Source organism: Petaurus breviceps, unplaced genomic scaffold (genome assembly GCF_028583685.1).
Source record: "Petaurus breviceps papuanus isolate PSGF00001 unplaced genomic scaffold, PetGlider_PUasm1.0 186, whole genome shotgun sequence".
Lineage (NCBI taxonomy): Eukaryota > Metazoa > Chordata > Mammalia > Diprotodontia > Petauridae > Petaurus > Petaurus breviceps.
The window spans coordinates 35,000,062-35,019,219 of NW_027185798.1; the positions used below are offsets into that span (position 1 = coordinate 35,000,062).

At 39.2% G+C, this 19,158-nt stretch overlaps 1 protein-coding gene across 2 annotated transcripts in view; it reads right to left on the reverse strand.

Annotated features, from left to right (window-relative positions):
* PDE4DIP (phosphodiesterase 4D interacting protein) overlaps window positions 1-19,158 on the reverse strand; it is a 273,714-nt gene that overhangs the window by 206,254 nt on the left and 48,302 nt on the right. For both annotated transcript variants that reach the window (XM_069090199.1, XM_069090202.1), the window contains exon 2: window positions 1,018-1,073. In XM_069090199.1, the coding sequence (XP_068946300.1) occupies window positions 1,018-1,073 (56 nt within the window). The remainder of the gene's footprint in view (window positions 1-1,017; window positions 1,074-19,158) is intronic.

Consider the following 19,158-nt stretch of genomic DNA (forward strand, 5'->3'; position numbering starts at 1 on the left):
GAAAGGCTGATGGAACAAATGATATTTTGCATTCCCATCAACTCTCTATTCTTCCTCCCAAATGAGGAGACATCCATTCATTCAACAAACGGGAGAAAGCCTAGTAGAGTGGAAAATACAATAGATTTGAAGTCAAATGACTTGGGTGTGGGGCCCAGAGCTCCTATTTATAGCTGCAGGACTCTGGGTCAGTTATTTAATGTTCCTCAGCTACTTCATATGGAAAATGAGAATAATATTTTTACTACCTACCTAACAGGGCTACTGTAGGAATCAAACAGGTAAGAACATTTTAAAACCATAAAGCATTTTATAAAGTGAGCTATTTCTAAAAGCCACCATGGTCTGGTGGAGAGGGTCATATATTTGGAGTCAGAAAACCCAGATTTGCACCCAGGTGCACTCTGATTCTGCATGAGGCACTTAACTTATTGGAATATGTTTTCTCTCAAAAAAAAAAATAAGAATAATACTTATCCAACCTAATTTCCAGGACAGTTGTGAGAAAAGTATATTGTAAACTTTAAAACATTATAGAGATCTGTTAATATTTAAGAGACCTTTCCTAAATACCTAATATATGTGAAACCTGGTGCCAGGAGAAGACTATCAGTCAATTGTTTTAAATGGATAGAGCTCTAGAAGTGAATAGAGTTAGGAAGGCCTGAGTACAAATCAGATGCTTACTAGCTGTATGACCCTGGGCAAGTCACTTAACATTTGCCTCAGTTTCCTCATTTGTCAAATGAACTGGAGAAGGAAATGACAAATCACTCCAATATCTTTGCCAAGAAGACCACAAAAAGGGTCATGATGAGTCAGACATGACTGAAATGACTCTACAACAACAAAAATGAGGATAATAATAGTTCCTACTTTATTAGGATTGTTTTATGGATAATATTTATAAGTACTTCACAACCCTTAAGGTGATCGTACAAATGCTGCTGGTGATATTGAAAGTATGGGCAACAGGGTCACAAGGAACTGAGAGGCAAGCGCTTTTGCCTTTCTTACCTGCTACATGACTTGCTTTGGGCACCATTTCTCCATCATCCTCCAAAAAATAATCCCTGTGGGGAGAAATGAATGGTTAGATACTTATCTATGTCCCAAAAGGCACTATATCATCTTTCTTTTATTAAATTCTTTTTTTAAACATTGTTGACACTAATATCCTCCCCATTAAAATCTGGCCTTATAACTTAGAATTTGTAATCCTGAGCCTTACAGTAAGCAAAAACAAATGACCCAATTGCTAGGTCTGAGAACGTATGCTTCATTCTCCATCTGCAATCCACCACCTTTCTTACCAAGAGGATGGAGACACGTGGAGCCCAAATCCATCATTGCATTGATCTGAGTTTGGTTATCTTTTAGCACTGCTTTCCTGACATTTTTGAGGTCATTGTGAACATTGCTCTCCTTTCATATCACTTCATAGGAGTTTCCCATGGTTTCTCTGAATCTTCTTATTTTCTATTCTTTACACTACTAACATAGTTCATCCCTATAAATTATTTGGCCACTCCTCAAGCAGTGGGGATCTGCTTTGTTACCAATGTTTTTTCTATCAAAAATTGTTGCTAAAACATATTGATTTATTATGGGACCTTTCTCTCTCTCTCTGTGGCCTCTTTGAGGTATATATCTTCCCACAACCCCTCAATATTATTCCTATCTATTACCTTTGCCAATCTCCATAGTACACCAACATTTCAAAATACTGCTAGTTCTAAGTGTTAGTAAACTTTTCTAAACATAAAAATTAAACTTTTCTAAACACACACACCCATACACACACACACACACACACACACACACACACACACACCCAGAGACACATATAGACCATTATCCAGTCAGATATCTATAATCAACCTTGGTACCAATGCTGAAGGTGGGAAGCCAGGTGAGAGTCTATTCAGTATAAAAACATCACTTCTTTCTAACAAAGAATACTAGTCCAGTGACCAAGTAAGAACTATGGACCTAGAAGCATGCCATAGCTTAACCAGTTTGGGGCTCATCTAGGCTCTCTGCTTCCCTTTCTTCTCCCTTAATGACCTATTAGCCATTTTCCTCATAAAAAATTCAGAGGGCATACAAGATAAAGGTCAAATTGTTGCTACTTATTGACTAGTTCAACAAAAAGGGAGCTGGTGAAAAAGGATTGACTCCCTCTCCCCCCAAAAAGAAAAAAGTAAGTAAAAAAGGGACATTGAAGTATTATTATTTTTTAATATACAAAACAGAAAAGAAGGAAGTGCAGGCAAGAATGATAGCTTTGAAAGTTACATGTTGAATTTATATACATAAAAGGAAAAACAAGCTATACATAATTGTAGCAGCAACCACACTGGCATATCCAGGATGGCTGCTAACACAGGTTCTTAGATCTACTTTACTAGGAAAGATAGCTGTTTAAGGAGTCAACAATCTTTTTAAAATTACATTAACTAGTTCAGGGGGAAAGTCAATACTTTGAACGCCAGAGAAAATATAGAGAAATAAAGACCAACAGACAGAGCTCTGACTGCCTAAATCAACTCTATACTTTACATACATCCCTGGATTGAGAGAGCCTTTACATCTGAGTAGTCAGGGAGCTCTGAACATAAGGCCACTCAGAATCTTGACAAGGGAATCACAAGTTCCTTCTCATAAGTTAGCCTCCAAAGCAAAATACCCACTCAGAGTATACATATACTTCTCAGTGTCAGAAGGCATCACAACTCTGTGACTCAGTGTCTAATTAGAAATTAGCAAAAGGTGTGAAAGCCTTCCTGCAAGCAAGCATCCCCTAAGCAAGCTTCCCTTAATGGGCTCCACCTGAGATCTATTAATGGGCAGGGAAGATTTTATAAGCCATTACCATGACAATAATAGAGATTGCTAGTTTCATACATAATCCCATTTTTCTGGTCCACTCTATATATGTAAATGTTCATTTTATTTGGTGTTTATAAAGATGTTTTTAATTAAGACCAGATGAAATCATACAAACAGACTTGATGGCAAGCACACTACAGACTTGTTTTGTATAAATCGTATAAATCTTTTCCTCACTTTTAGGTTTTACTTGATCTTTCACACACATCCCCATTCGTTCCCTGAGTGATGATACACCTCATCAAGATAGCTTTAAAAAGTCAGGATATAACTTCACTACAATCAGCTTTTAAGACACATTTTCTAGGGATGCATTAGCTCTAAAAGAAAGGGTCACATAAATGCCTACTCCCATGAGCACTGGGAGCACCGAAAGCACAAGAGAGAAAGAGAGCCGTTAAGGGAACCCGGGCTGGCTACTTTAAATCTCTGGGCCTCAGTTTCCTTCTCTGTAAAATGATGGAATAAGACGGCTGATTTTTAGCTCTAAAACTTTACAACTCCATATTCTAATGGATATTTAACCAAACCAGACATTAGACCTTTCTCCAAGGAACTCAGTAGCTTTCATGCTCTCTAGACATGACCTCACTCACTGTATCTGAGATTATACATTATAGATTGGGTGAATCTGTACAAAGCATGACTTAATGTGGAACATATGGTCAAAGTGGATTGAAAGCAGCCCTGTTGGATGCCTCTCTGCTTCCATCCCTACCCTAACTTGCTGCTTACCCAATGTCAATCAATAAGAATACTGCAGGGCAAAAAGGTCAATTCAGATGGATGTAAAGTTAACAGTGGTACCAGCAGTTCCTCAGGGAAAGGGGGGGAAATCACTTTAGCTCTATTAACAGCTCAGGTTTCCTCCTTCCTTGTGCCCAGAAGAGTAGGGCTATCTCAGCTGCTCAGCAAGATCAATAAGGAACTTAATGCTCCCTAAGGGAAGTAGATTTAAAGTGGGGAAAAATAGGGGGTGTGTGTCTATAAGGAAATAGGATTTGCAAAATTTTCTGCTGATCTAAAATGTGAAAGAAAATTGGAGGAAGAATAGAAACAGGTTCTAGTCAATTTATTTGGGCAGGTATTTAATTAAGCACCTACTTTTAAATTAAACAAACAAAAAAAATTCTGAACAACATAATGACCAACCATAATTCTAGAGGACTCATGCTGAAACATGCTAGCCACCTCCAGATAGAGACCTGAGGGACTCAGGGCGAAGATAGACAATGTTTTTCTTTTTATTCTGAGATGAACAATGGGAGAATTTGTTTTGCTTTGATTATATGTGTTTGTAGTATGTGTGTGTGTGTTCTCAATGGATGGGGAGAGGGTGAGAGAGATAGAGAGAGATGGAGAGAGACAGACAGACAGACAGAGAATGTGGAACAGAACATAAAATTTAAATATTTAAACTGTACAGACACAAATGAAATAATCTCAGCCCTCAAGACACTTACATACTGTTAAAGCATAAGTACGTAGATAGGATTATACAAAATAGGGAGAGGGTCTGTCTCTTGTAATTTCATTAGTACTATAGGAAATACCCAGGTGAGGAAATTCCCTCCACCAGTACAGGCTAGCACCATCTTTGAGAGAGTTAACTAAATCAGTGAGAGGGCACAGGGTCTTATGGCCAAAATGTGTCAGGAGTAAGATGGGAACCCATACCTTCCTAGTACTCAGGCCAGTTTTCTTCTATATCACAACAGCCTGTATTCTATATATAAAAAAAACACAAAACAAAGTAATGGGGGTTGGAAGGAAACCACTAACAAATGATGGGGCCCAAGAAAGAAAGGCCTCCTCTAGCTACAGTACAAAAACTGCACTTTCAAGAAAGGTATCGATTTTGCTAGAAGTAGGTGAGGAGAGAGAGAATTCCAGGCAGGGTGCACAACAGGGGAATCTTACATATAGGGGACAGCAAGTGGACCATAGGTAAAGTCAATCAGGCTTAGAGAGCTAAATCTTCCCCTAGCTCCTCCTCCCTAACCTCTAGGCACATACATGAATGGCAGTTCTGTATTTCCAGGGTCATCCTGGAAGTATCCAGGGCCTTGAGGAACCCTGTAGGATAAAACAGTCATTGAATAATAAACAAACTACTTTAAGAGGATGCTAATTCTACTTTTTTTCCACTTAATTTCTCCTTTTTTAAAAATAGCATTTTATTTTTTCCAACATGTAAAGACAAATTTTAACATTCAATTTTAAATTTGAGTTCCAAATTTTTCTCCCTCCTTTCCCTCCTCCCTAAGATGGTAAACAATTTGAAAAAGGTTATATATGTACAATCATGTAAAACATATTTCCACACTAGTCACATTGTGAAAGAAGAAATAGATCAAAAGAACAAAAACACAAAAAAGTAAAAATAACATGCTTTGATCTGCATTTAGACTCTATCAGTTCTTTCTCTGGATATTTCACTTAGATTTCCTTGCTTTTTTTCTTGGAAATATGGCTAATATGGAAATATGGTTTGTATGACTTCACATGTATAATTGATATCATATTGCTTACCTTCTCAAAGGGTTGGAGGCAGAGAATTTGGAACTCAATTCTTTTTAAAAGAATGAATGTTAAAATAAATTCCATTTAAAAAAAAGGATTCCTAGTCCCCTGGGTTTGAAACTTCTGGAGAAATGCTCCACTCTTCCCTCTCCTTCACCTCCACATACCCATCACATGCTAAAGTCTTGTCAATTCTACCTCAGCAGCTTATCTTGAATCTGTCCCATCCTCTCCCTTCACACAGTGGGGGGTGTGTTTTCAAGCTCTCTCCCCTTCTCTCAATGATCTATTCAACTCGGGTCTGACCATGTCACTCCCTACAGCCTCTAGGATCAACTTCCTCAGGCTGGGTTTGTTTTTTTTAATTTTTATTTATTTTATTTTTAACTTATGGAATAAAATAAGCACTTCCACAACACAATATAATAAAAGAAAGATGTGTATGTGAAACTGCAAATCTACTATGTACAACTTGCTATTCCTTTAAATATATAATAAAATTATCATGTAAATTTCTTTTTTTCCTTCCCACCACCCTGCCCTAAAGATGACTACCATTAGACACAAATAATTATGTGTGTGTGTGTGTGTGTGTGTGTGTGTGTGTGTGTGTGTGTGTGTAAAATCACTCCACCATCTTCCCAGAAATGCAACCTCAGCCCAGGTTTTAAAGCCTTTCACAATCCAGCTCCAGGCAATACTTTCCATAGGCATAGTTCATACTACTTTTAAACTGACCCATCTTCTGTTCTCCACATTTGGAGCCACATAGCCTGTCTGTGGGCCCTTAGCCTGTCCCCTGCACCTAGAAGCCCGTTCTCACTTCTTGCTTCTTAGAAGCCTTAATCTCTTCCAAGATTCAGCTCAAGTACCTCTCCTCCTACAGAAAGCTTTTCCTGATTCTCCCTAGTTGTTAGGGGTCTCTCCTCCTCTTCCTCCAATGATCCTATATCTCCTTACCCATGTGCCTCATGGATTCCCCAAGAGAATGGAAGGTCTTTACTTAAGAGCAGATACTTACTGCTGCCCACTTTTGTCTCTATGTCACTAATGCCTAGTGTAGTGCCTGTTCCTGGTAAACACTTTATGCCTGTAGAACTGAATGCCTAGCATATTGGAACCAAGTTAAGAGTAGTGGCCGGGGCCACCAAAAAGCCCCTGGTGATCTGGCACACAGTCTGTGTCTCTGAGCCTTTAAGCAGCATCCAGGCCTCAAAAGCTGTAAATCTTTGTCCTCTCTTCTCCTATCTGAACATCCCAGCACATGCTGCACACTCCAGCAATGCCTTGTAAAGCATACCTCATTTTATTGTGCTTCAAGATACTGTGGGCTTGTTTTTTTTCACACTGAAGGTTTGTAGGTCAAACAGACCTCTTGGCCCCATTTTTCCAACAGCATATGCTCACATTGTATCCCTGTGCCACATCTAGCTAATTCTCACAATATTTCAAACTTTTTCATTATTATTATGTCTGTTATGGTGATCTGTGATCAGTGATCTTTGGTGCTACTATTGCAATTGTTTTGGGGCCCCATAAACCCCACCCATATTATATGGTGAACTTAGTTAATTAATATTATGTGTTATGATTTCGACCTCTCTCCCATCCTCAGGCCTCCCTAATCCCTGAGACACAATATTGAAATTAGGTTCATTAACACCCGAACAATGGCCTCTAAGTGTTCAGGTGAAAGGAAGAGTCAATCAAGGCTGCAATCATCATTGTTGTCTTATTTTAAGAAATTGCTACAGCCACCCCAACCTTCAGCAACAGCTACCCTGATCAGTCAGCAGTCATAAATATGGAGGCAAGACCCTCCAACAGTGAAAAGATTATGACTCACTGAAGGCTCAGACAATGGTTAGCATTCTTTAGCAATAAAGTATTTTTTACCTAAAGCTACATACTTTTTTTAGGCATAATAATATTTCACACCTAACAGACTCCACTATGGAGTAAACATAACATTTATATGCACTGGGAAACAAAAAAAATTCAGATGAATTGCTTTATTGTGATATTCACATTATTGCAGTGGCCTGGAAACAAACCCACAATAGATCTGAGGTATGCTTGTATAACTCCTGATTCATTAGGGCATCTAGATCTTATGTGTTATTTGAACATGGCTGGTCTTCCCCTAACCCCATCCTATAACCTGATTTTGTTTTTTCCTTGAATAAGTGAATTTTCCATTTACCTCTAATAAACTCTGTCCCTTTACTTTCTCACCAATTAGTTATTAGCAATCACCTCTAAGGAATTCCACTTATTATGCCAACCAACTTTCCCTAGTTAATCCTGAAGCACTAAAAACTCTTCACCCCCTCTGCCCAAATAAATATGTACCCATGTATCTGTGGACCAGTGTGTAGGATGTATCTCCTCAGTTCATTTATAAATAGGTTTCTATCACTATAATCACTATAAAATTATTAAAATTTATTAAATTTTAAAATTATTATAGAATAATTATTAAAAATCAGTATTTTCACATTTCTAGGATTTTTTCCTTGATCACCCAGAATCATTAGTTAGGTTTAGAAAGAGATCTGACCGGTCTGAAATAAAAATTGTATTAGTTTCTCCCAAAGCTACTTAACACCCTGCAATTATCTGAAGTTAGCAAACCAAATTCTGAAGGCAGGATCATACATTGGAAAAGGACCCAAAATCTGGAATCATCAGACCCAGACCCAAATCCAGGCTTTGCCACTTACTGTCTGTGGGAACCTTTGGCAAGCCATTCTATTTGTCTGAGACTCAGTTTACTCATCTGTTAAATGTGAGGTTTGGCAAGAGGTTCCAACCCTAGGCCTATGATCCTATCAATGCTCTTACAGATGATTCTTTCCTAGGTTTGTTCCAAATATGGTGACTTGGAGTTTCCTCTTTAGCAAAAGGGAGCCCACCTGCCAAGAGATGTCCTTAGATTTCCATTTGCATCAGTAAGATTTTATTGGCTTTTAATGACTGTTATGGACCATATTAACTCACAGGGATGGGAGCATGGCAATCTGATGACTTCACAGCTACAAAGCTGGTAATGAGTTGACTCTCACTCAAATGTTCATTTGAGCTGATCTGGAGCCTAGAATACCCATCCTTTCTGTCTCTGCTTCTTGAAATTATAACCTCCCTTCAAGCCCAATTTACATGCCATCTCTGCTATAAACTTTTATTTCCTAGTTTCCTGAGCCAAACATAACTCTTCCTCTTCAGTGGCAGAATAGCATATTGTACCCCTCATTTATTTTCCCATTCTCCTTCATATCATAATTACTTGTGTACATGTCAATGTGTACATCCCTGGAAAGTACACTACCAAGGTGAGTGAACCTATCCACAGCATTCAAACTTCTCTATTTGCTGTAACTGATAGTTCCGTATAGGGATGGTGTGGTGGTGGCTCATGGAGCATCTGTAGTTTTGGGTTTTTTTTGGTGTTCATTGTTAGGCCAAAATTAACACAAGCAGCTGAGAATTGATCCATACTTTGTTGCATCTCAGCTTCAGAGGTTGCACTGAATGCACAATTATCTGCAAACAGAAAATCATGTACCAACACTCCCTCCACTTTGGTCTTGGCTTGTAGCCTTTTCATGTACTATTTTCCCTTATAGAAAATAAACTTCCTGAATGCAGGTGTTGCAAGGCGGAGGGAGTTAGTCCCTGACTAAATGATTTCCCCTATTCTAGGCTGTAATGAGGCATTCAACTAAGTGCAACAATCAATATAATCACAGAAAGAAAAGGGGTGAGTTAAAAAGACGAGGAAGTATTGATGTGTTAACAAGATGTTAACACTCTGCTGCCTCTTTATGAAGTTTGAAGTTCTTCCTGATAGACTAGGAAGTGTAGCTTGTCATTTAATAATAGAAAACTAGTCATGCCCCTAGTCATCTTTAAGAATGCTTGTCAAGCAATTCAGTCAGCAGAGGTAGGAACCAGCAGTCAAGAAAGAACCTAGCCTCTAAAAATGGATCTTTCTTCACCTCTTGGGGGGAGGAAAGGATTTCTCTCTCCTCTGAACCTCTTTGGTCATGGCTATTTGGAGTTATGCAATTATATCTACTGGCTAATTATTTAAAGGTAAGCTTACCAGTGGGAAGGCATGAGCTATAATTTTACTAGTTCAGCTAATAGGGTACCCTTGAACCCAAGGGCGGTAGCCATCCTCTGGGGAAACATCCCAGAGAAGGATGCTATAGGGGGACCATGTCTTAGTCTTCTTTGTATCTTTGCACCACCTAGCACAATACCTTGCATGTATTAGATACTCAATAAATATTTGTTAATTCAATCTAATGCAACCTCCCATTTCCATCAATTGTTTCTTCTACTACACAGAGGTTCTTAACCTTTTTTATATCGTGCATCCCTTTGGCAACCTAGTGAAGCCTAATACTCTTGTGGTTTGTTGCCTACATTAATAATTGAAGAAAATGCTAAATTTCAGTTAGAGATTAATGAAAATAAGATGCAATTTTTTTCCCATTCAAGTTCACAGATTCCCTAAAATCTATCCAAAGGAGTCTGTGGACCCCAGGTTATGAAGTCTTGCTCTATACCACCACCTACACATACACTTCAGCATCTGCTCAAACATAACCTCTGACAGAGAACTCACCATCTGAAAAGGCAGCTCATTCTATTTTTGGAAAGTTTTAATAGTTATATTTTTAATAGTTTTAATAGTTATATTTAATAGCTATGTAAGTTTGTAATGGACTCTCTAAGTTCTTCCTTATATATACTAAACAGAAATCTACTTCCCTTTAACTTGTACAAACTGGTCAAACTTTTGCCCTCTGGAGCTTTGGAGAATAAGTCTAATCCCTCTTCCATATGACAGCCTTCAGATATTTAAAGGCTGGCATCAACATCATTACTCCTTGTTGGCATGATTCCTTGCCAGAACATTCCTCAGCAGTGTGCTTTTAAAAAGCTATTATCATAGCCAAGAATTAGGAACAAATTACATTCAAGCCCATTTGAGAGAAATCTGTGAGAACCTGGGGATCTTGATCCCAGTTTTTCTAAATGTTTTCTAGAACAGCAGCTTCAATCTCAAATAGAAATGGGACCACTAAGTTTTATACAACTATCCTGCATATTGACTTAGAAACCACATATTACCAGCCCAGGAGTAAGGAGGACCTGAGTTCAAATTTGGCCTCAGACACTTAACACTTAACTAGCCATGTGACCTTGGGCAAGTCACTTAACCCCAATTGCCCTCCAAAAAGGAAAAAAAAGAAAACCACATATTAACATTATTTCTGTTCTATTGTATTTTGACTTATTTTGTTAAATATCTCCCAACTAAATTTTATTTTGGAGTGTTGTGCCCCTGCAGGCTGCATGTTTTATACTTCTGTTCTAGAGCACTATATTTTATACAACTAAGTCATGATATTCTGTATAATACTTTGACTTTAATAATTTTCTCTCAAGTTTGGTAATACTCTGTCAGTCCTTAAGTCTTTTCTTCTTCCATCAACATATCCTCATATAACATGGCTTTGAGTCTCTTCCTTCAGATATACTCTAAAAGTCAGAGAATAATGGAATTAGGGCTGGCAGGGAGCTTAGCAGCCAACTAGTCCAACCTACACGAGGAAAAGAAGTCATTCTTTACTATACCTAACAAGCGGTCATCTAGTCTTTGCTTGCAGACCTTCCATGCAATGTACCCATTTCCTACTGGGGCAACCCATTCCACTCCTGGAAAGCTCTAATTCAGAGACAGTTTTTCCCCCTTACTCCAACTCTTAATTTGCTTTCAAAGTTTCCACCCATTGTTCCTTTTTTTTTCTTTTTTGGAGGGCGATTGGAATTAAGTGACTTGCCCAAGGTCACAGGCTAGTTTTTGTGTTAAGTGTCTGAGGCTGGATTTGAACTCAGGTCCTCCTCACTCCAGGGCTAGTGCTCTATTCACTGCGCCACCTAGCCGCCCCCCATCCATTGTTGCTCCTTGTTCTGCTCTCTGGGTTCTTACAGAAGCCTTTTTTGTATAAGAGAGACCTTCAAATACATGATCATAGCTACATGATCTCCATTTTTTTCTCCAATCATCCTCAATAGCCATTATCCTGTATTTCTCCTTCCTTTCATGAGAAAACTCGAGAAAGCCATCTCTAATCAATATTTCCACTTTTTTTCTCACTCCATTCTAAACCCTCTGCAATCTAGTGTCTTATCTCGTAATTGGACTGAAATTGCTCTCTCCAAAGTTACCAGTCATCTCTTAATTGTCAAATCTAATGACCCTTTCTCAATCCTCATCCTTCTTGACCTCTCTGCAACCTCTGACACCATCAATCACCTTCTTCTTGGTACTCTGGCTTTTGTGACACTGTTCCCTCTTGGTTCTCTTCCTGCCTGTATGATCACTCCTTCTCAGTCTTCTTTGCTGGATCTACATCCTGGTCATGTTCACTAATCATGGGTGATCCCCAAGGCTCTTCCCTGGGTTCTCCTCCTTTCTATACTATCTTGCCTGGTGATCTTATCAGTTCCCATAGACTCAAATTATCATTTCTATACAAATGATTCCCAGATCTATATATCTAACTTCTTTCCTGATCTCCAGTTTCACATAAGCAGCTATATATTAGACATCTTGGATTGGAGAGCCCATAGCTATCTCAACTCCAACATATCCCAAACTGGACTTAGTAGCTTTTCCCCAAAACCCTCCTCTCTTCCAAACGTCCTTACTATTGTCAAGGGAACCACTTCCCAGTTATCACAGCTCAATACTTAGGTATAAATCTCAACTCCTCACTCACACTCACCCCACATATCCAATCTGTTGCCAAATCTTGTCATTATAACATCTCCCATAACCCTTTTTTCTATCTTCTTATGTGGGATCTACCCTGGGGGAGGCCCTCACACTTAGACTATTGAAATAGCATTCTGGTTTGTTTGCTGGTCTTTTGAACCTATCCTCTACTCAACTGCCAAAGTAATCTTCTAAAAACACAAGTTTGATCAGATCACCATCTGCCTCTCCCCTCTCCAATACCGGTAGCTCTCCATTTCCTCCAGGATGTGATATAAAATCCTGTCTTTTAAAGTCTTCCACGAGCTGGACCCTTCTTTCTCAGTCTATACTCTACAATCCAGCAACAATGGCCTTCTTGACCTTTTTTGCATATAACACCCCATATCCCCAAAGTGTCTTTTCACTAGCTCTGAATATGCTTCCTCCTTGCCTCTTCCTCTCTTCAAGACTCCGTTAAAGCCCTACCTTCAGCAGACCTTTCCCCATCCTCCCTCCAACCCAACTCCTTGTGCCTTCCTCTGAGATTACTTTCCATGTCTCACACATACAAAGTTTTGCAATGTTATTTCCACCACTATAGTGTGAGTTCCTGGAGGCAGGGACAATTTTTCTTTTTCTTTTCTTTTCTTTATTCTATTACATGCCCGACACATAATAAGCACTTAATAAATGCTTGGGTTTTTTGTTTTTGCTTTTGCTTTTTCGCAAGCAATTGGCATCCATTTGTCCAGAGTCACTACTTACGCTAATAAGTGTCAAATTTCTGAGGTCACATTTGAACTCCTAACTCCAGGGCCAGCTCTCTATCCAATGTGCCACCCAGCTGTCCCCTTAATAAATGCTTGTTGATTATTTGTCTGCTGTATTACACTGTCTATTCATAGAGATTTTAGTCTACCAAAACCCTGTATTCTCCCCAAAACTGCTGTTTAAAAAAATCTTCCCAGTCCTGTCAATGTCCCTTTTATACTACAACTGAAGATAATTCTTCATATGTCTGATCAGTGCAGAGAACAAGGCTCAGATGCCTTGATGTTTCTACCACTGTCCTCATACTTCTATTACTGTCAAACAAAGCCTCAGAGGGGTTGTGCTTCTCATCCCCCTAAAGGCCTTTGATGCAGTCACTGATAAGAGACCACTTTGAAAACTCTCAGGGGGCTATGACATCATTGTAGTTGTCGAAGGAAAACCAAACGAAGTGGGTCCTCACTTGTTCTCTGAAGCCGTGCGTCCACGATGCTGGGCATGAGTCTGAGTCTAAGACAGCAGCCCAGCTGCTCATGTGTCGATTTTATCTTACTCCTCCTGAGGCCCTTTCCCACTTTCCTTTTTGACCTTTACCTCTTCTTTCATTTTCCTCCTCTTCTCTCCCCTCCACAACTCAAAGTTGCGAGTGTGTTTGGGGGTGAGGTTGGAAGTGGGGGTAGGAAAAGAGACTAATATAATGTATCACTACCTTGGCAAACTTATTTGGGATAATTAATAATAACAATGTTGGGTGCAGTGTGTTTCCTGAGGAAAGGCTGCTGGAGGCTGGGCCAAGTATCTTCCATCTGCCCCTAAGCAACCACTTCAATCTGTACCAGCACAAGGCATCCTCTGCCTCCTGCTGTCAGCCCAGTCTTCCTAGGATATAGGGATATCCCTTCTCTGGAATATAGAGAACCTCCAGTGCAAAGGAAAGCAACCCTCCCCTCAACTTCAGAGCTCCCATCTCCATCTGAACTTGTCCTTTGAGGGGAGAGGAATAGTGCCCTCCAGTCAGTGATGAACATTCTCACACCTGGTCATACCCTTCAAATCTCAGTGACTTTGACTTCCTATAGATTATCATCCAAACCCCATTCCATACTCACCCTCTACCACTCAATTCCTCATTCTAATCCCCTTCAACCCTTCCACCTCACAGTTTCATCCTAACTCCACCCAACCCTTCCAATGTACCCTCTGGAATGGTCTTTCAGAGGTAACAAATTTCCTTTCATCTTAAATCTAATCATCCCTCACTCCTTCCATTTAGTAGCTCTTACTGAAATTTGGTTTTCCCCTGATGACGCAGCCCCCCTGGCCACCCTTTTTAGTACTGGATATATGACTTGTTCCATACATTTCCAGGTTCTTCCCCTGTAGGGGCAACCACACTGGCATACCCAGGATGGCTGCTAGCACAGGTTCTTAGATCTGCTTTACTAGGAAAGATAGCTGTTCAAAGGGTCAACAATCTTTTTAAAATTACATTCATTAGTTCAGGGGAAAAGTCAGTACCCTGAACTTCAGAGAAAACAAAAGCAGAGAAATAAAGAACAAGAGACTGGGCTCTGACTGCCTGAATCAACTATACACTTCACACACATCCCTGGACTGAAAAAGAGCCTTTATATCTGAGCAGTTGAGGAACTCTGAATATATGACCACTCTGAATCTTGACCAGGGAATCACAAGATCCTTCTCATAAGCGAACTCCCGAAGCAAAATACCAATGCAGTGTATATATACACTTCTCAGAGCCAGAAGGCATCATGTGACTCAGTGCCTACTTAGAAATTAGCAGAAGGTGTGAAAGCCTTCCTACAAACAAGCCTCCCCTAAGCAAGCTTCCCTCAATGGACCCCATCTGAGATCTATTAAGGGGCAGGGAAGATCTTATATCCCATTAACATTACATCCTCTTCCTCTATCACTCAGGAACTTCTTTTCCTTTGGGGTTCACATCTATAAGTCTATCAAAATCCTAGTAGCTGTTGTCTACAGATTTCCCCCTTCCCCCAGGTCATTTCCCTTTCTCAATGAGTTTGATACCTGGCTCACAATTTTTCTCTCCTCCCTAACTCCTGCTAGGGGACTTCAACATACATATTGATTCTCCCTCAAATAACACTCAGTTGTTCAACCTCTTCACCTCCCATGAGCTACTCCTTCACTTTACCTCAGCCACACACAAAGATGGTTATGCCCTTGACATTATCATTGCCTATAAATGTACCACATCTATATCCAAGAATTGCAAAACCTAGAAAAACCCGGGAAGACTTATATGAACTCAGAATGAAATGAGCAGAACTATGAGAACACTGTATACAGTAACAGCAATATTGGAAGGATAATCAACTGTGAAAAACTTAGCTATTCTGAATAAGACAATGATCCAAGCTAATTCCAAGGACTGATGATTAAAATAAAAATGCTATCCACTTCCAGAGAGAGAACTGATGAGCTCTGAATGCAGATTGAGGTATACTTTTTTACTTTAATTTTCTTTTTTTTTGGTCTATGTTTTCTTTTTCTATCTGACTAATACAGAAATATGTTTGTATATGACTTCACATGTATAATCTATATCAAATCGCTTGCCTTCTCAAGAAATGGGGAGGGAAGTGATTGAGGGACAGAATTTGGAACTTTTAAAAAAGTGGGTCAGGGAAACACATATTGAGCTATGCTATATTTCCTAAACCCTCAAATAAAGGCGGGGGAGGATACTCCTAAGTAGCCACTGTTATGACTTTGAGAATCCTAAAATTTTTCCACATGAGGGATGAGAAGGAAGGTAAATATTTAGGAAGACTGTCACACTCCTTTGGCTTAATATTTACAAAATGCCCACATGTGTTTGTGCCTGTGGGTATTCAATAAATAATAAATTTAAAGGAGTTTGTCTTCCTAGATGTTTCCCTATTTCTGTATAAAGTCCCAAAAGTGCTAAGTAAGCTTCAACAGATGGAAACTGTACTAAGACTTTAAGGACACCCTAGACATATATGTGTACACACATAAATCCTAATGGTTATCTTCTAGGAGCTTATCAGTCAAGAGTCAAGAGTTGTTGGGCTGTGTATCAGCAGAAAGTCTTTTCTGCTATGCTGAAAGAATCTCGTTCCCTTTTTCTCTCCCCATCTCCAAGCCCATGTCAATGTACAAGGGTTGGAAGCAGTGTGAGAAATGTGGCCTACTTTCTTCCTATGTGAAAGCTTGGCCTGGAGAGCTGCATTCTAGGCTTTCACAAGCAGTGCCTGTTCAGAAACAAAGACATTTTGAGCAAAGGTGCCCTCAGGGACCAATCTCTGGGTTTCCATTTCTATTCCTAACTTTCCAGTTCGATCTACTCACTTGCTCTGAACTCTTCCTAAATTGTGACCTGCTAATGAAGGATTCTGTGCCTTCCTAGACTCTGCAGTGTTGGTGGTTTCAAGACAGAAGGAGTGTTATATGCCTCCAAGGTGAGTTTTTATCTTAAATCCTAGTCTCAAGCAATCCAAAGACAGGAATTATCTTTGATTTTGTGTTTGTCTCCTCATTGCTTAGCACAGTGCCAGGTAAATAGAAAGTACTTAATAAATGTGTTTTCTTACATTCATTTTTTTAATGAGCTATTTATTGCCAGGCACTGTGCTGGGTGATGAAGACAAAAGTTAAATGATCCATGCCCTCAAGTATAAATTCACCTACAACTCACACAGTGAAATTTCTTGACAAGGTGACTCCATGGGCCTTTCTGGACATTTGATGTCGTGTGACCACCTTGATTGTCAGGGATGGAGAATGGCAACACTGGCCCTCTCCTGAGATGAGCCATTCTAGTCACTTCCTCAATCCATACCAAGAGTCTACAGATTCACTTGTTCCCTTCAGCCTTTCCATGATCATCAATTGCATCTCTGCCAAAAGGCAAGAAGGCAGGGTAGGATGATAGAAAGCACCCTGGATTTTTAATCAGAGGATCTGGGTTCAAATCCCAGGCCATTTCCCCTGTAGGCCTCAGTTTCCTGACCTATAAAATGGGGGAATTGGACAGATTATGTCTAAAATCCCATTTAGATCTAAATCTATATAATCTATATAATCTAAATCTATATAATAGGAGATACAGGAACAACGGCAAACCTCATTAAAAGGGAAAACACCAATAGGTATTCTTCTAAGATTTTCCTTCTTTCTTAGCTCTGTTTGCTCTCTTCTTACATGGTTTGCAAGGAGATGGCAACTGTAACTTCTATCTTGTGTAGTGCCAAGTACCCATTTTGGCACAAAGATCACAATGTCCTATATCCCAATGCATTGGGGCAGAAGCAAAAGATGCAGAGAGCAAGGATTTTATATAAATGTTAGTATAAATTAAATATAAATATATTTATGCAAAACATATTGTAAATATTAATATATTATAATAATTAATAATAAATCAATATAGCTAATAATAAAATTATGCCTATATTAAATAATAAAATAAATATATTTGTTTATGTCGATGTTAGTATAAATTAAATATAAATTTGTAGGAATTTGTATAAATTAAATATAAATTTCTATAACTCAAATGTAAAAAATGAGCCTCCATTTTCTTCAGATGCAAGATCCATCATTACAACTCCTGGGAACTCCAGTGCTTAATTGGTCAAGACTTGCCAAGCATCCAGCGATTCATTTGTTAGCCTTGATGAGCAAGTGTGCTCCCAGCTTGTCATCAGTACATTAACAATGCACTCTTCCTCCAACACAGACAGCAATTACACCCTTCACTCAACTCACTCTATTCATTGGGAGTGCCCAGGGCCAAATGAAGCACTCTGGGAGGCAGGTTTCTGGGTTGGCAATCTAACAGCTGGAAAGGGAGGCCAGCTCCATTAGTAATGGGTACCTGCAGCATTCACTTTGGGGAAGGGACGAAGGGAGGAAAGGGAGGGAGAAACCATACTTTTTCACCTTCCTACCTCTAACAGCAGACCCTTTGAAGAAGACCTGCTAAAAAAATGGATAGGCTACCCCACCTTCCATGAACAAACCTGTTTCCTGAAACAGCCCCTCTAACTTTGAAAGAGATAGTCATCAAGTTCTGCTTACTCCACATTATTCCTATGAGGAACAAATGGGATGATTATGTAAATTGCTTTGCTAACCTTAAAGCCCTATGTAAATGTTAGTTATTATGAGATACTTCCATTAGATAATAACATCTCTCACCTCTATAATGCTTTAAGCTTTAGAAGTCCTTTCCTTATCTTATAGATGAAGAAACTGAGGCTCAAACAACTATCTTTCTCTCCTTCCTTCCTTCCTTCCTCCCTCACTCCCTCCCTCCCTCTCTCTCTCTCTCTCTCTCTCTCTCTCTCTTTCCTTCCTTCTTTCTTTCTTTCTTTCTTTCTTTCTTTCTTTCTTTCTTTCTTTCTTTCTTTCTTTCTTTCTTTCTTTCTTTCTTTCCTTCTTTCTTTCTTTCTTTCTTCCTTCCTTCCTTCCTTCCTTCCTTCTTTTTTCTATCTATTGGTAGGGAAGAGAATAAGAATTTGTTAAGCACCTACGATGTGCCAAGCACTTACAAATATTATTTCAGTTGATCCTCACAACAACCCTGTGAGGTAGATGCTATTAGTATCTCCATTTTACATTTGAGAAAACCGAGGCAGACAAAGGTTAAATGACTTGCCTAAGGTCACATAGTTTCTGTGGCTAGATTTGAACTTAGGTCTTCTGATTCTAAGAACTGAGCTCTTTTTGTCCCATCCCACTTCACTTCTCTCCCTGTATCTCAGGCCCTTCTAATTTAATCTTGAACTCTGCTCTTATTATTCCTAATTATGAAGGCAATTTGCTTTTTCTGTGTCAAAACATGGGGCTTATGCTCAGAAGAGAAGATATTTTATTTAGTGTTTTTAAAGTTTGCAAAGCAAAACCTCTTACCTACATTATCTTATTTCAGTCACATGTTGACTTTGGGAAGTACTACAGTAATCACATCCATCTTACAGATAAAGGTATGGCTAATTAGAGATTAAGTGAGTTGTCCATGGTCATACATTAGTAGGATTCTAATATAAGTTTGACAGGCTAGGGCTAAGTACAATTAGTGCTACTACCTCTCTAGGATGTGGTTTCTAAATCCATCACTACTTCTGACTTCTTGACTGATCTGGGGGATTCAATTTTTTTTTTCAATGATTCAATTTCACTAT